The following is a 16194-nucleotide window of genomic DNA, read 5'->3' as shown; positions in this document are numbered from 1 at the left end:
AACATCATGTATTTTTTTGTCCTTCTTTCTTCCCTTGCACTTTTTCTTCCTTACTGAGTTTAAAATGGTGCCAATATTAATGTCAGATTCCATTTAACTGCCCTCCACATGCAGTTTGGTCTCTTGCTATTTTTTGCTTCTGCAGAGGGAAAACTGCTTTAAAAAGATTTTTCTCTTTTCCGAGCTGATGTGCTGTGCAATAAAAAAAAAAAAAGATTCTGCTTGAATTATTTTCAATCTAAAACCATTCAACACCTGAAAAATTAGTCTTCTTTTGGTGTTTTATAGCAAATGAAAACTTTTCCAAAGTGTGCACTTAATATAATTAGTAACCAGAACCTGTGTAAACAAATTTTTTTCATACATCCTCCTTCAAAATGAGACCAAACACAAGTTAATTTGCTTTCATCTGTAGCATTTTTTGTAAATCTATATGTCATAGTCAATTTTATTCTATATTGTCCATTTCATTATAAATGAACCCAGTAGGCTTTGCCATTGATCTGACAAAGTTAAGTGACCTTCACAGGTTTATGAACCAGACGACTGGCTGCTACTGCTCACCGTCCTGCTTGCCCTGCCTTAAATTTCCATTAAATGCAATTCTGCATGCTTCACCCGACACACCACAGTAACAAAGGATCAGTGAGCATGGCATTTGAAAAGTGCGGAATTTTCTCAGGGGTAGAAGCACTGGGATCACCAAAACACTGATATATGTTCTGCCGTACTGTATCCCTGTTATGTGACCTGGTGTCATCTACAGGCCATGGCGGTCACCGTCACACACATCAGCTGTTGTATCTGAAATAACTGAGGGCCAAATGCTTAAAGTTCCACAAAAATAGGTCACAATGATCCCTTTAATTATTAGAACTGCATTATTAAAAAAAAAAAAAAAAAAAAAACTAAAAAAACTGATCAATTCAAATTTTATGTGGTTAAAAAATTATAAATAATAATTATTTTTTCGACTGGTCCTTTTTGTTTATGCAACCTTATAAGCAAGGGTGCATACTGTAAATAGACATAAAATAGTTCTTGTTTTGATCTTTTCAAATGGAATACATGTCCGGGAAACTACATATATACTTTTTAACTACATTAAGGCCGAAAGGAATTAGACAGCTTTTCGTTGGTCTTCAGTAACTTCAATCAAGTATGATATTCAAAACTATTCAACTTTGTCAGTCAACCTCCTACTCCCCGTGCAGTGTGTTGCCATTGTTGGTGAGTTGCTTCCTCATTAACTCAAGTGCATTGCTGGGACAAAATGGAACTCTTTAAATTTTGAAATGCATTCCATTACATCATAAACATTTGTGTGTGTGTGTGTGTGTGTGTGTGTGTGTGTGTGTGTGTGTGTGTGTGTGTGTGTGAGTGCGTGTGTGCGTGTGTGTTTAAAACACTTGAATGAACGTGTTTTGGAAGGTTTTTTGTGACAGCTGCATAAGTTCAGTAGTCCTCCAGGGCTGTGTAGCATTTTGGTTTCCTGAGGAAAAGCCCTTTGTGTTTCAAGCTTTAATGCTGGCTGAGCCATAAACACGACTAAACAAAAATGGTAAACTTGTTTGCCAATTCCCATGAAGAGAACAAATCACATAAAATGTAATCCGAAGTTGCATAATTGCACAATGCTGCTATTTAGATGTATAATTTACCTTTTAAAAAGAGATCAAGCTAATATAGACACAATGCATGTCTGCAAAGGTCAAACAGGCTGAGAAGTTGTCTTAGTTCAGCAACAAAATAAGGTGAAAAATGAAGCCGTTTAACCTCAATGCTCATTCCAGCCTATGAAACAGAAAACAATGTAAGTAAAATTGAAAGTGTTGGTGGTAAAATCTAATAGAAGATCTCACATTTAACAGATTATTTGATGTGTTATGTTAACATTGTTATAAAGGCTTTAATGAACTGGAACTACATAGAAATTATGCTTATAATAGCTTGAGTATAATGTACCCTGGCTACAGTTGCAAAAATGTGTGCCTCAATTATCATTTTTTTCAACAGGTTATAGCGGGTTGTGTTATGTAAATTTTGTTTGTGTGTAAATATATATATATATATATATATATATATATATGTATATATATATATATATATATATATATATATATATATATATATATATATATATATATATATATATATATATATATATATATATATACATGTATAGATAGATAGATAGATAGATATAGAAATATATATATGTATATATATATATATATATATATATATATATATATATACATATATATATACATATATATATTTATATATATTCATTCTTTCACTTTCTAGCAGTGATGTTTTAGAATGATTTACCAAATGAACAGTCTTCTCCATGAAACCCTTCGTCACAGATACACTGGCCGTCCACACACCGCCCGTTTCCGACACACTGATTAGCGCATGTCTGGACGCTGCAGTCCTCGCCGCTGAAGTGCGGGAAGCACACGCACTTTCCGTCCACACAGTGCCCCTTGTCACTGCAGTCGCCCGGGCACTCCTGCTGGCTGCAGTCATCCCCCGTGAAGCCCTGGTGGCACACACACTTCCCGTCCACACATCGTCCATTGTCGTTGCACTCGTCTGGGCAGGTGGACACGGAGCAGTCTGGGCCTTCCCAGCCCGGGTTGCAGAGACAGCTGCAGGTGTGCTGTTGGTATGTGCCGTGGCCACTGCAGTCTGTGGTCACGCCTGCGGAAACAAGACTCATGTCATTATTCATTGTCAAAGTCACCAACATCACTAAAGGTCGCATTTTATATGTTGCGCCCCCTCATGTGTCTTTTTTTTTATACCAAGCTCCAGTGGAGCAGCGTCAGTAAAGAATCCATAAATCTAGGGCTGTCAAACGATCAATATTTTAATCACGACTAAGCTCTGAATTTCCAGAGTTAACTGTGACAAAAGGCTTTGCGATTAAAAATCCGAGCATTACGCCTCGTATTTACTCTCATCACGATTAACACGTTAATGCCGACACCCCAAATACAAACCCTCCAGATCTTCAGAAAATAGCACGTTTAGTCCTTTGTTTGAAGTCTGCCTGAAACACTCGATTTTAGCTTCCTGCTAAAACTGATGCTTGTTTGTACCTTCCACCAGTTTGAAAGTGAACGAAACGGTGGCAATGAGAAAGTGTAACGAATACCTGGCAGGAGGTTGGGGGACCTAACCTGGCAGAGATATCACAAAGGACAGAATACTCGAACTGTGTGATTCAGAACACATTTTTTGAGTGGTGCAGAGAGCAAGGATGGTAAGGGATTGACTTTCCTCAAGTCAGGGTCAGTTTTTTAGCACTACACGAGAGACACACATTAATGTTGTTAGAAATTGAATTGAGCCGTGTGCAACCTTACCCTGAAACTGTCACACTATTTCCTTCTTCTGTATAATATACACAATGAAAAAGTAATAGAAATATTTATTTATTTGCTATTTCCCTCTATGTGGTCTCTTTTGGTAGAAGTTCCATCCCTAAACTGTGCTGTGTGCTTACCTATAGCACTGCCTCCACCACAACATCCTTGAGTGCACTGGGTCTTTAGGTAGTTGACCTCTTCCTCTAGCCCGTTGACTCTGTACAAGAGTGACTTGAAACTTTCTGACTCCTCACAGTTACATGTTGGCGTCTGCAGCCGGATGTTGTGCCTGAAGATGATGTCGTTGTCTCCATTTGCAGTGCTTTCTGTCTGCAGACCTACGAAATAAAACTCATTACGTCGACTGAAATAAAAAGATTGTCTGGAATTTTGCTTAATTCTTATACAGTAATTTAATCCTGTGCAAAATTATAGACACATGCATGCAAATCATTGATTTATTTTTGCTGTATTCCTTTTGCAACACAAATTTTTAATTTAGCATCTTTCTTAAGCACAAAACATTTTTAACTTATTGTTTTGGTTGTTTTTTTTTCCCTGCATGATCCTTCTTTCGGTTGTGTTTGTCTCTTGCTCAGATTTTATATTTGTGTAACACCTGTTCCGTCTCCAGTTGGCAAGCGCTCAAGTTTACAGCTAGAGCTTCCAGGGATGTCAATTTTATAGACATGGCTGAAAGTGACTCCCTGCTCTGGGGAAGGGGGATCCAGGCTTTTGTGGGTTGTACTGACGGACGACATCACACAATGCAGGCCCACCAGGAGAAGGACTCTCCACAGTCTGTCTGTCATGGCTACACGGAAACAAGATAAGAGTTGATTAATGTCACTTATTTGTCAAACAGGACACCTAACTGCAGATTTCCAAGGCAACAGGTTATCCTAAACATTTCAAATATCGCATAGTCATGGCTAGACACCTGTAAAAATCTGTGAAAACACTGTGATGATTCTCAGAAGAACTCAAAGATACTTGACACAGAATGACATTTTACTTTTATGGTGACTGTTTCCTTTGTGAGAACAGCAGCTATTGACTTAAAGTAGCTTTCACTAAGTACTCCAGTTCCCATGCCCATATCATTTTGCGGCAGATCCAAGTTTCAGATGCTTAGTTTATCTAATAGGAAGTGGCAGCATTTCCTCTTTTTATTGTGCTGAAGAAGATAAAAAAAAGAATGAAATCTCTATTCAAAACCTTAATAAAACAGTAAATACAGCCAGTTACAGTTTGAATTCTTTCTTTTAACAGTAACTTTTCCAAAAGTGCATGTGCATGAGATTCATGTTAATTTTAAATGCAAATACTAATTTTAAAGTTTGGATTGTGTGCGTTTGTCTTATTTTCAAAAGTTTGAGATGAGAAGTCAGCAAGTGATCTTCATAATGCTTTTTTTTAAGAGTCGTTGTAGAAAGTAGAATGTATACAGCCTTGGGGTTTTTTTTAAACTACTGTACCTTCCAAGACTTTGACATTGGCATTAACCTGTAGCTCACAAGGGGGTAAAATCTGTTCTTTCTCTTTCAGTGAAAGTTTAAAAACATTTTTCCGATTTCTAAATCACTTGTGACAGGGTTTGCGCAGCAATACTTCCCGTTAAGTGCTCCTTTTTAACCGTTTTTTCACTTTGTTCATGTGACTCTCATTGTATACAAGACCAGAACATGAACAGCCATCACTTTCCCTAAAGTCCTTTAGCCGCAAAATCATAAATTGTGCTCTGTCAGACGTTTCCATGCTTCAAAGAGCACGCTCACCAATGATGTCATTGTGTCTAACGGCAGTGATGTCATGTGAACTTAAAACCCACACAGCAGCTTCTCTCGAGGGGAAAATTACATGCTTTCAGAATAGTGGTCGTGTTTCAACCTTTAGAAGGCATTTTGGTACTATTTGAACTCTCTGGTAAGGTTTAAGTGGAACTTGTGTGGTCTTAGATCTAATTCTGACATGTTATGGTTAGAATTGAACTTTTGTACTTTACTATTGTAAAGTTTAAGCAGCAGCAGACGAGATGATTTGCTAATGTGTTGACTTTGCAAGGGCCTGGAGCAAACTAAGGTCTTCAAGAATTGACTTTACTTCTTTATTTCCATGTCTTGACTTTGTAATGTGATGGATATAATGGTTTGAGATCATACAGAATTCACAAATAAATGGTTGACATTTTCAGATATTGTCAGCATCTCTGCAAGCGTCTGTGCAAAGCACGAAAGCCAGATTTACAGAACCTGTCATTTCATTTTGCTAACCACGTAACCAACGTTTTTGGGATCAGAGTCTTTTCTCGCTGGCCACTACTAAAGCCTCTGTGTCTGCATTAGATACTGGAATGAGAACACAGTATGTTATAAAACTGCATTTTTTTCTTCTTATGAGGATTTATTCTGATATGTTCGTTTGAAGAAAAAAAAAAGGTTGATGAGCATTGATGACCAAAGCAGATGGAAAAGAGAAAACTTGCTGCAATGACAGAGACAGAATGTAAAAAATATTCCCATGGGGACTTTGTGGGTGTTGGACAATTTAGGACATCAACGAGTTTCCCTAAAGCCTTGTGATCCTGCAGAAAACCCAATGACACCTATTATCAGACTATAAGAGAATTTGGAGGAGATCGCAAACTCCTGAATGTTGGAGTCACACTTTTAGCCCAAGTGTAACTTTGCTTGTTGTCTGCAGGATAACCTTTGGGATTATGGATCTTCTGATGATTTAGACAGGATGTAACTCAAGAAGCCTAACTATTCCAAACTGCAATCCTCCTTTTTTAAAGGAGACAAATTGACATGAAATCACCATGACCTGTCGCTAACTAGTCCAAACTCAATACATCTGACCTTGGTGAGTAATTTTAGCTGCCAGTGGTATTGCTTCTGGTCAAAAGCTTGAGGCTGGGAATGAGTGCCAGTAGGAGAAATGAAAGCGTTGACGTCACTGAGGAATTGCTTCACTGACCCTATGTGGTGACCGAAAACCTTAGTGGGTGTTTCATCGATGGCCAAGACCAAGGATGAAGTCAGAGAGATGCTAATAGAAGGAGAAGGAAGGAAAGGTTTGGTCAGGAAAAAGAGGGGTTAAAGGAGCTGTATGTTACTTTTGGCTTCATAAACTTCTGGAATAACAGAATTTACCATGGACGGAACTAGAAGCTTCCAGAGTTGAAAGTGACGTCACAGCACATAGGGAACATTAAATCTTTTCTATCCTAGTCTTTTCTAATCTTTTCTAACCAAAGAGGACATGCAGTGTGCAGTAGTGTTTAGGTATATATGCAGTGTAAAGCCATAACATCTTGTGATGAAATAACATTACTGGTGGTCTCTTTGTTTGATGTTGATTTTGACGCATTTCATTCAGTATAATTTGTGATGTTAAATGAAAAGGTTAAAAGGTATTAAACGCTAAAGGCAAACTGAAAGAGAGTAAAAGAGGTGGAGAGACCGCACTTTTAAAGGATGGGAGGAGATTCAAGCAGTTAGCCAACATACAGCACACTGTAGCTATGCTTGATGACGCACAGATGCTTAACAGGTATGTTTATGGCTCCCTGTCACGGTTTTATTTGACGCTCTAAATTTTAGCAGGTTCCTGTTTTTTTCTTTTTTCGAGTTTTTTTTTTGCTGTCCTTGGTGGAGATGGCGCTATGATCTTTCAGGCATAGCAGGGCCTCAGCACTGACCGCAGGGAATGTCCCAGGCATGCAGGAGAAATACGTATGGAGGGATTGATGGGAAGAGCAAATGGGAAAGATGGCTAAATGGGTCCAGATGCAAAAGATGAATGTATGGGTGAATGTAATATGTAACAGTTAAAGGAGATTTGAAATGTTTGATGTTTAACTCATTAATGTTGAATTTTGCCATGCCATTTTGAATTTTGTCTTTGTTTGTGTAAGTTTCCAGTTGAAGAGGGAAAAGAGACATGAAAAGCCTGAAACTGTAAAACAGGCTTTTCATTTGATTAATCATCAAATGAATGGATTCATCAAACGATTAATAGTGAAATGAATAAAAGAATGACCTAGGAGATGAATTTATGCTGTATGTTGTATTCACTGATGAGATGCGGAATTGATTGGAGGAATAATGAGTCATGGACATAAGGACAAGATCAGAGAGATCAGATGGATGGGCTGACATTGAGAGTACAAAACATGCTGTATATGAAGTTAGTAATTAAAAGATGAGTGGAGCAGATGTCGGTTGGACACGTGACTGACATGAGGTACTTTGGAAAGAAGTATTGGACAAGTTGATTATCTGGCATGATAAAAAGCAGAAAGTTTCCACTTAATTTTCCCTTTTTTAACAGAAACAGAAAGGATTCACAGGATGTCGCCCAAGGTCGGTCGGTCACAAAAAGATGTCCAGCTCTGGTTTGGCTTCAAAGTCAAGCACATCAGTTACGATACTGACATTGAGTGGAAGTCATCAGCGCACATCAGGCTGCTGGCCAGAGCAGGAAAGCAGAGTGACTCCAGCCTCGTGGATCCAGATAGCATTTCAACCTGGCTCTCCAGCCACCTCAAGTAAAATTCAACCTGTCCATAAACGCTGTCAAAAATTCCTTCCCAACAATAACTTCTCGTTGTCAAAGCAGAGCTATGCCAACAGGCCAGTAAAATGTTTGTTTACTGCCCGTTGATGTGTGTTCTCTCGCTTATATTGGAGGAGGAAACACATGTGAATCTGCTCCATGTGTGTACAGTATGTGTGCGAAACATCTCTTTTACAGTTTACAGAAAAGGAGATGGGGGTCTCACTAAAAGTAGCATTTTTTTTCAGACAACAAACCACTGTCCGGATAAGGCCTTTCACTGAGTACGTCTTAACAAGCAGCGGAGATGCTTGTGTGGTATTAACCATCTCCGTATGTGCTAAAAGCCTTGGAAACAAGGTGATAAACAGACAAAAGGTGGAAGTGACCACCGGTGGAGCGAATACAGACAGCTGCAGGAGAGAATACCGCTCCTCCCACCCAGGAACAAATAGGGTCTTGCAAGGCTTCGACCCTAGGCCAACATCACTGGACCACAGCCTTCCAAGAGGAAGAACAGGGAAGACTGAGCTTCTACGTGTGGTTGCAAGTGCCGCTCTCCTTTCCTGCCGCCATAAGAGCTCACAGACGGAACGAGGAAACTGAAATAAATAAAACCAAGCTGAAAGCAATTATCGTCTGAGAGCAGAGCTCATATCTTGATGATTCTGTCTGCCTCCCGCTGCCATGCGCACCATATAAAATCCACGATAAGGACCTTGTCTCATCAGAACCCAAGTGGTTCCAGTCCCTTATGTGGCGGTGCTGAACCGCACAAGTTGAAAGGAAAGAGAGTGAAATGCATGAAACACAGTGCCTTTTAGATAGAGATAAGTCTTTTTTTCAACATTGAAAAGCATGTCTTCCTTTGCAGGGTCATGTGGTAATGTACATATATCTAAAGAAAAGAAAATGTACTGCAACCATTAGGTTTTCCATGAGACTCATAATCTGAACAATTTTTATAAGCCTCCCACTCAGACATGGCTCTCTCTCCGTCGCTGTGCAAGGCTGAGGTCGCACATCTGCAGCTCATTTTCCGAGGGCTTCTGTGTATTTCCTGAGCCAGCACAGTAGCATTTAAGGTAAATCCGCCAGATCAACAGCCCTGTGAGAATGTCTTTCACCTCTGAATATCGTTATTTTAAATAGTGGGGTTGGAATCACACAGGAAAATAACCCGCGCCCAAAAGACATTAAAGGATTCTCTGTGGGTCGATGGCTATATCAACTGGATATTAGAGTCGAAAAGCTCAACACTCATACTTCTTTTTTAAACCCAGAACTTGTACTGCTGCCTTTTCATGGGTGAAAATGAGTTGAATGAGATGTGGCCTTAAAGTTGTTATCAAAACAGATCCAAATGAAAGTTCTCAGAAATTGAAACAAAATTAATTCATATAAAGTTTTGTGAGTGATTGACATGAACTAAATATGCATGTGAAGCTTATCTTAGTCATTATAAAGCCCTTTTCAGATAAGACACATTTTCCACTGGCAGACCATGGCAACCAAAATGCACACAAGGAAGTATAGTTTTTCCATCTGGTATTCACTAGTCTGGTTTGTAGCCTTGAGGATCATGATATGAGATACAGTTTGTACATACTTTTGCAAAAGATCTTTGCACTTATCATGTAGGACATGGTCATTTTTCAGAACACCATGCTGTCTATAGGTAATGCATAATAATAAAGGCCATTACACATTTCAAGTTTACAAAAGCGTTGACTGTGCCGTGACATGGTCTCCTTATAATCATATACTATGGTCACGTCATGAAGCAAGCAAAGAGTCGAGGAACCTTGATACACGTCACATAATGTACCACAATGTACAACAACTTTAAACACAGCTGGTTGGCCTTAGCTGCTGGAAATCTGCAGACACATCTGCGTTTCTCTGTAAATGTCCCAGTATCTCCTAAGAAGTGTCTCACCTAAGTGAGTTTCTTCTACATTTTATTGTGATTTTACAATTTCCCTCCAATTGGACCCACCAATGGGTCATGAGAGCACAGAAAAGCCCCTCTTGTGTAATGCAGATACTATCCTTTTTCCTTGACTTTCTTTCTTCGTCTTATTTTCTAATGTGAAGGGGAACATGCAAGAAAAATTGCTTTGCATGGTACCAGTATTTGTATTTGTTACTGTGCATATGACAATAAATGTTTCAAAATCGTGAAACAATGAACAGGGAAGGAAGGAAAACTTGCACTCTGGCAATTTATTTCACTCTAACAAGTGCTTAACAAAGGCATTTTATCACCTCAATTACAGATTCCATCTTATTCTTTCCAAGCATTAACTGGTAGCAGTGCATTAATGTTGATGGTTATGGCAAAGACGAGTAATGAGACACATAATACATTCTGTGAAAAAGGAATAACCGGTGGATGAAAATGTAAAATAAATGAGGCGATTTGCCCCTTAAAAGTGGAACAGTGTGACAGCCTAAGAAGGAACTGGAGACCATCAACCAATGAAAGGAGCCATTTAAACGGTTTCAGAGAGCGGCTCTTGACGACGCCTCTCTACAACAGTCACATCACTTCACTTCAGGCATCGAGCACACCAAACTGATAAACATCGGCCTTTCAGTGGCGCGACGCTGCCACACAAACCTCACACCAGCAGCTTCAGACCCAGCCGGGACGCCTGATAAATTCCAGGTGTCAAGTTGAGCTGAGGGAGGTTAGATGGATGGAGAGGGGAAAGGCGGATGACAAACAGCTGAGCCACATTTTTTAGATGGCTTGAAGGGAAGCAAGAAGAGAAAAACATAATTGGCCCTCCCCGCGAGAGCTTGTGCAAAGAAGCAGGAGATACAATGTACAACAAGCACTTTCATTTTCAGTTTTTCTCTCATCACAGTGTAACGAAAGTGCTGACTCCTCTGCTACCACACAAAGAAATGTCATTAATAATAAACCAACGTTGTCAATGAGACAATGACACAGCTGAAAGCTGTCCTACCTTAAGGGTCTTCTTTAACCGTTTTCTCTGCTTCTCGTCCTCTGTGCCACCTGTTGACGGGTCGGGACCACTGAATCAAAGACCACCTCACGGCTCTCTCCCTCCCTCTTGACTTGTTCAAATCTCTCCCAAGATGCCCGTAGGCCAATGGGCAGTTAGTCTGGGAGTGTCTCCTTCCCTCCTCTACTGAAGTGATTGAATGAAGAGTGAGAAGAGGAGGAGGAAGATAATGAGCAGCATTTACTACTTTTCCTTTTTTTTTCTTTTTTTTGGGGGGGGGGTACCCCCAAATCAATTTGCTCTCCACATAGACTTACACCTCACCCTGCTTTACACTTGTGTTATTTTTTCTATTTTTATTATTTTATTAACCTTTCTGTGGAATGTTTGCATTAAACGTAGGAGGTTGATATTAATGTCTTTAACAGAGGCCCTTAAACACTAAAATGACTGCATATTTTTTTTAGGGGGCTCATTCCACACTCACATCTTGACCAAAGAATCTCTTGGAAGACGTTATATTTGACTTGATATATAATTTAACTTGTATATCACGCACTATTAAGATTCCTGAAAACGTTTTCATGAAAGATGATAATAAGCCCCTCTCATGATGTTTTTATTGTGAGTCAAGAGGTTGCCAGTGAGACCCCAAAAAGTCTGAATCTTATATGGAAATTACAACTCAGAAAAGTCTCCTGGGTTATTTTTCTTGGAATAATCAAAAGCTGTTCGACATAGCAATATGCAGCATGTCACATCAGATAAGAGTGACAGCATTTTGACTGCCACATGCTAGAAACAGTTAAAGTTTAAAAAAAGAAGAAACAAGGATCCCCACCACGTTTTTTGCATGTGTGTAAACAAGAAAGGAACACACACACACACACTCACACCAACCTGACCACGACCAAAGACCCCCAGATGTCAAGGTTGGCTGTATTTCACGCTGACAGTGTCCGTTTGTCTCTAAATATATAAGAAGGGTTTCACATTTCTACGGGAACACAGAGAATGAAGGGACTGCTCACATGAAACTGGAGCTGAAGCTCTGGGCAGGTGTGGTCACCAGCACCAAACAAATACCTCTTGGGAGGTTAACGGCAACTTTCTACTTGTTGGACAGCTGAACACATGGCTACATTTGGCTAACTTTGTCCAAAAAGGAAGAAATATTCAAACACAAAACAGTCATTGCAACTCTTGTTCTGCTCTAAATTTTCTCATCATGGGCATATTTGTCCAGTGGCAAATAGAAAGCTGTGAGTCACACAGAGGGAGGGGGGCTTCTTTTTTTTTTGAAGATGCTATCAGTCATTCTGCCGCATGTTGAGAAGGGGATAAATGACTCACCCGCTGCTCAGTAATGACATAGTCATTATGAAGTTCGGAAGTTTCTCAGGAAGTTCAACTGTAATATTGCAATATCCACATGTGCAACACTCAGCCTCAGATTCCGTCCTTCAGCGGCATCTTCGAACTTTCTTGCTAATTTCCATTATCAGATCAGCTGTGAAACTGGGTTTACTGACAAGGATTAATTAAGTTGCCTTTAATATCATTTTATCACACTGAAAGATTTATTTGGATAAGTGGCAGGCTATCCACGCCACTTTAAAGGCAAAGATGCGAATCAAGGCAATGAATTAATTAACTTTGGAAGATGAAATGTTGCAGAATCTGACTGATCAGAATCAGAAGACTTTTTAAAAATGTTGCCACAGTGTTGATAAATCATATAAACATGGCCGAGGAGATAAAGCAAAGGTGCGGCCGCCCACATTGTGTCCATGGGTGGCGCGACTCTCTGTCTGCCTGCCTCCTCCCTTGGTGTCCTTCGAGTCCTGAGACATGAGCAGACAGTCACTGGATGAGATCAGCTGCACATTTACTGACTCCAAACCAGCGCAGAGGAATCCAGAAACGTGCACGGTGCAGTCAGTCACCCTGCAAAGTTGTCAGCGTGTTTGTCACAAGCGTCAACGTGTATTAGGATTGGGTTTCAGCAGACGGCTCGGCCACAAATGACTTTTGCTGCTTTTATGGACGAGCAAAATATTGCTTTGAGAATGTGTGTGGTTTGCTCACACAAAAAGTATCCATCTCAACCCTTCCAGTCGGGTACAACATCCTGGTCTCGCACGCCAAAGGTGTCCTTATTTTGTGTCAGCAAATCAAAGAATGTCGAATAGGAAGTGTGAAGAATTCAGGAATTGTGTAGTCTGCACATTACACTCATTTCATTTACACATCTGTGGCCGGAACGTGCAGCAAGGGAGGCAAGGACTTTCACAGTCCTTCACAGGACGACAAAAAAATATTTCACGTTCCACATGCACCTCCCCACAGCAGGGTGGATTTCAAATGGAGTCCGCTTTGATGCATTGATTTTTCCACTCCTGGACAAAGAAAACAAAACACTCCAATTTCAGTTTTAAGAAAACAAGAAGCTGACTGTGTTGTTTTCATGGCTTCATTTCTGCATTCCTCCAAAGATCGATTCAGCACTGAAACTCCTGCAGGATGTTTTCCCCCTTATATCAACCCCACCCCCACCACCTTAGGAAGAAAAAAAACAACAGGAGGTGCAGGAGGATTTATGCTGGCACAATTAGTGAACGTCTTATATTAACTGATGAGCTTTGCAGAAACAAAAGCATGATGGAACCTTTTTTTCCCTATTCACATGGTGGAAAACTGAAATGCTGGGTCGCAAAGTAGAATTTGATGAGGTCAGAAAGAGTAAGAATTAAAAAATGAATTTTCACAGATCCAGCTTAAAAAGCTCCCTTCAGAATCAGCGTCTCGAGAGAAAAAAAAATGCTGCAGCTACATCTGGAGTTTGGCTGTAACAATCAGAGAGCTTCAGCAGGCCTACAAACGTGCAGATGCTACAGCCACTGGTATAGGACTAGATTAGTTAAATAATCACAGAGTGGAGACGTTTTCTATAGGCTTTTTCCCAGATCGAATACTTATCCTGCACTCAGGGTCGCAAGTACATCAGAGCCTATCCCAGCAGTCTTGGGGCAAGGGGGCGGAGTTACACCTTGGACAAGCTGAGAGTTGATCACATTGCCACACACAGCAGCATTTCATACTCACAATATAGATGAATTGACACATTCATGATCCTGTTTCATGCCACAGGGTTGTTTTTTTTTACATTTGTTTAATTTATTCATATAGCGCCCTTAACTGCTGAAAACCTTATTGCCTGAACTATTACCTAATTTATCAGATACTAGTGATGAGGTGAAAATATACAACTTTCTTACCTTAGAGTTAATTTGAATCCAAAGTTCATTTGAATGCAAAATGTGCCCATTTAAATGAATCTGTTACACCCATCATCAATATCACACACAACTATCTCATACTATATCATGACTGTGTGCTTTAAAATTTTTGACTTGAGTCTCCGTTTCAATCTCTGATGTTTAGGCCATATTAGTCGTTCTTTTTGTGACATTTCTTTGATCACGCACAGGCTGAGGCCTCGCGAGACGTCACTGATTGTATGTTTCCCTACAGGAGCTGGAAGCTGGTGATTAAGAAGGCTAAAATGATCTGAAAGCAATCTAAACACTGAGGGGCTGTGGGATGTGCTTGAACTAACAGAGGGGCCCAAGACAATATCAGACACAGATATCTAAAACATGAAATAGGTTCATAAGTCATTGCAGCATCCACTCACATTGCGGAGACTGGGCTAATTATTTTCTTTGTGTGTGGTATACGGTTAAGTTGAGTTAAAAATCATAAAAGATTATGGACACAATGTTTACTTGCTGTCTACATGGCAAAATCAGTTTAGCAGAAGCTGCAATCAGTGCAACATTCCACGTTTACTTTGAAATGGCTTGGAGGCATCTTTTTTCCAACTCATGTAAACTGAATGTGATGTTCAGATTGACGATGTGCAGACAAAGCAAAAGTCTTTCAAGGACAGACAAGAGAAACTAGTGCCATATGGAGCTGAAATGGATGTTTTCCTCCCATATGTCGCGGTTGTGTCTAGGTCTCCTTCAGGCTTTCCTCATTGGACACAAGCAAACACACATAGTGTTCATACTGTATGTCCATGATCTAAAAGTGTTACAGCTGACTAGTTTTATCTTAATACAAAAAGGTAAACGGTAAAGGCAGATAGAATGAACTTTTTAAGGATTTCATCATGATGTTCAAAGGTGGGAAAAGTATGAACCTCTCATACTAGTACTCTAAAAAAAAGCAGTTTCGGAAAAATAGAAGTACTTCACTTATAAAATCAAAAATGTGTTGGAACAATGCAAAACTAAGAGATTAATATAAATATCCTGCTCAAATGCATTTTTAAAAATTATCATCTAAAAAAAAAAAAAAAAGAAATCAAGCGGTCATTGCAGCAATGCAGAGACATTTTAAGACAAGCCTGATTGTTTCAGTCAACCAATCAGAATTGTAGAACGACCGTCAAGGAAATTAACCACTTGATGAGTTTGTCGCTTCGGGAACAATCAGCACAACAATTTGAAACTTTCACCATAAACAGTGTGTCCTGAATCCTGAGCACCGAGTCAAAAGAAATAAAAAAAATAAATAAACAAATGAATAACATCTGTAAGCGCGTCAGTTGGAGCAGACATGGGAAGCTTCAACTGACTGCTGAGCAGCAGCTGTTACAGAGCTTCCAACAGAAGCTAATGTGGATCCCAGTCCTCGGGGTCTACTCGTCCTGCCATCAGACACCATGTGGGAGCCCTGACCCCTGGTCCACTGACTCATACTTTCCAATATCAGGGATTTACACTGGCGTTTAAGGGGGAGAAAGAATCTTAAAGAAACTGTTATCTTTCTAATTAAACAATATTTGGATGCGAATCAGAGTAAAGAAGAAACTAAATAAGATTTTTTTTTTCTTCCCTCACTCAAAACTTTGTCATCTTTTATCCAATGCTTCTGAAGCAGCTTTTAACTGCTACTGCTACTGCAATTGGAAAGTTTGCATCAGACAGTATTTTCAAGTGAACTATTCCGTTCATTTTAACTCAAGTGAATTGTCTCATTCAGAGAGCTGGGGCTTACCCTTCATCTGATTCTCTTGGGTCAAGAAAGATTTGTTTTCGAACCCCCAGACTACACTTCCTCAACCACCGGTGGTCCCGCACATAAGTATAATCACAGATGTCTCTGTGTCCCATTCTCTCCCGGTCCTTCTGCCTTTTATTCCCATGCTCCATCAAGGGGACCCCGTTGAGTTGGGACATTTATGTTTTTCTTCCTAAGGTTGCAATCAG

General features: G+C 39.8%; 2 protein-coding genes across 4 annotated transcripts in view; one reads left to right on the top strand and one right to left on the bottom strand.

The window, feature by feature from the left end:
• The window catches only part of tnn (tenascin N), a 32621-nt gene extending 21542 nt beyond the window's left edge, over positions 1-11079 (bottom strand). For 2 of the 3 annotated variants that reach the window (XM_076021342.1, XM_076021343.1), the window contains exons 1-4: positions 10916-11079; positions 4000-4194; positions 3518-3718; positions 2335-2709 (exon numbers count right to left, since the gene is read on the bottom strand). In XM_076021342.1, the coding sequence (XP_075877457.1) occupies positions 2335-2709; positions 3518-3718; positions 4000-4192 (769 nt within the window). In that variant the 5' untranslated portion in view covers positions 4193-4194; positions 10916-11079. The remainder of the gene's footprint in view (positions 1-2334; positions 2710-3517; positions 3719-3999; positions 4195-10915) is intronic. The other variant, XM_076021344.1, reaches the window with a different exon arrangement.
• cacybp (calcyclin binding protein) overlaps positions 1-16194 on the top strand; it is a 187685-nt gene that overhangs the window by 163243 nt on the left and 8248 nt on the right. The window lies entirely within an intron of this gene.

Source organism: Nelusetta ayraudi, unplaced genomic scaffold (assembly GCF_046127955.1).
Source record: "Nelusetta ayraudi isolate G7.1 ecotype Tasmania unplaced genomic scaffold, CSIRO-AGI_Nayr_v1 ptg000011l, whole genome shotgun sequence".
Lineage (NCBI taxonomy): Eukaryota > Metazoa > Chordata > Actinopteri > Tetraodontiformes > Monacanthidae > Nelusetta > Nelusetta ayraudi.
Note: the sequence above shows the minus strand (reverse complement) of the source record. Positions and strands in the feature narration are given on the sequence as shown.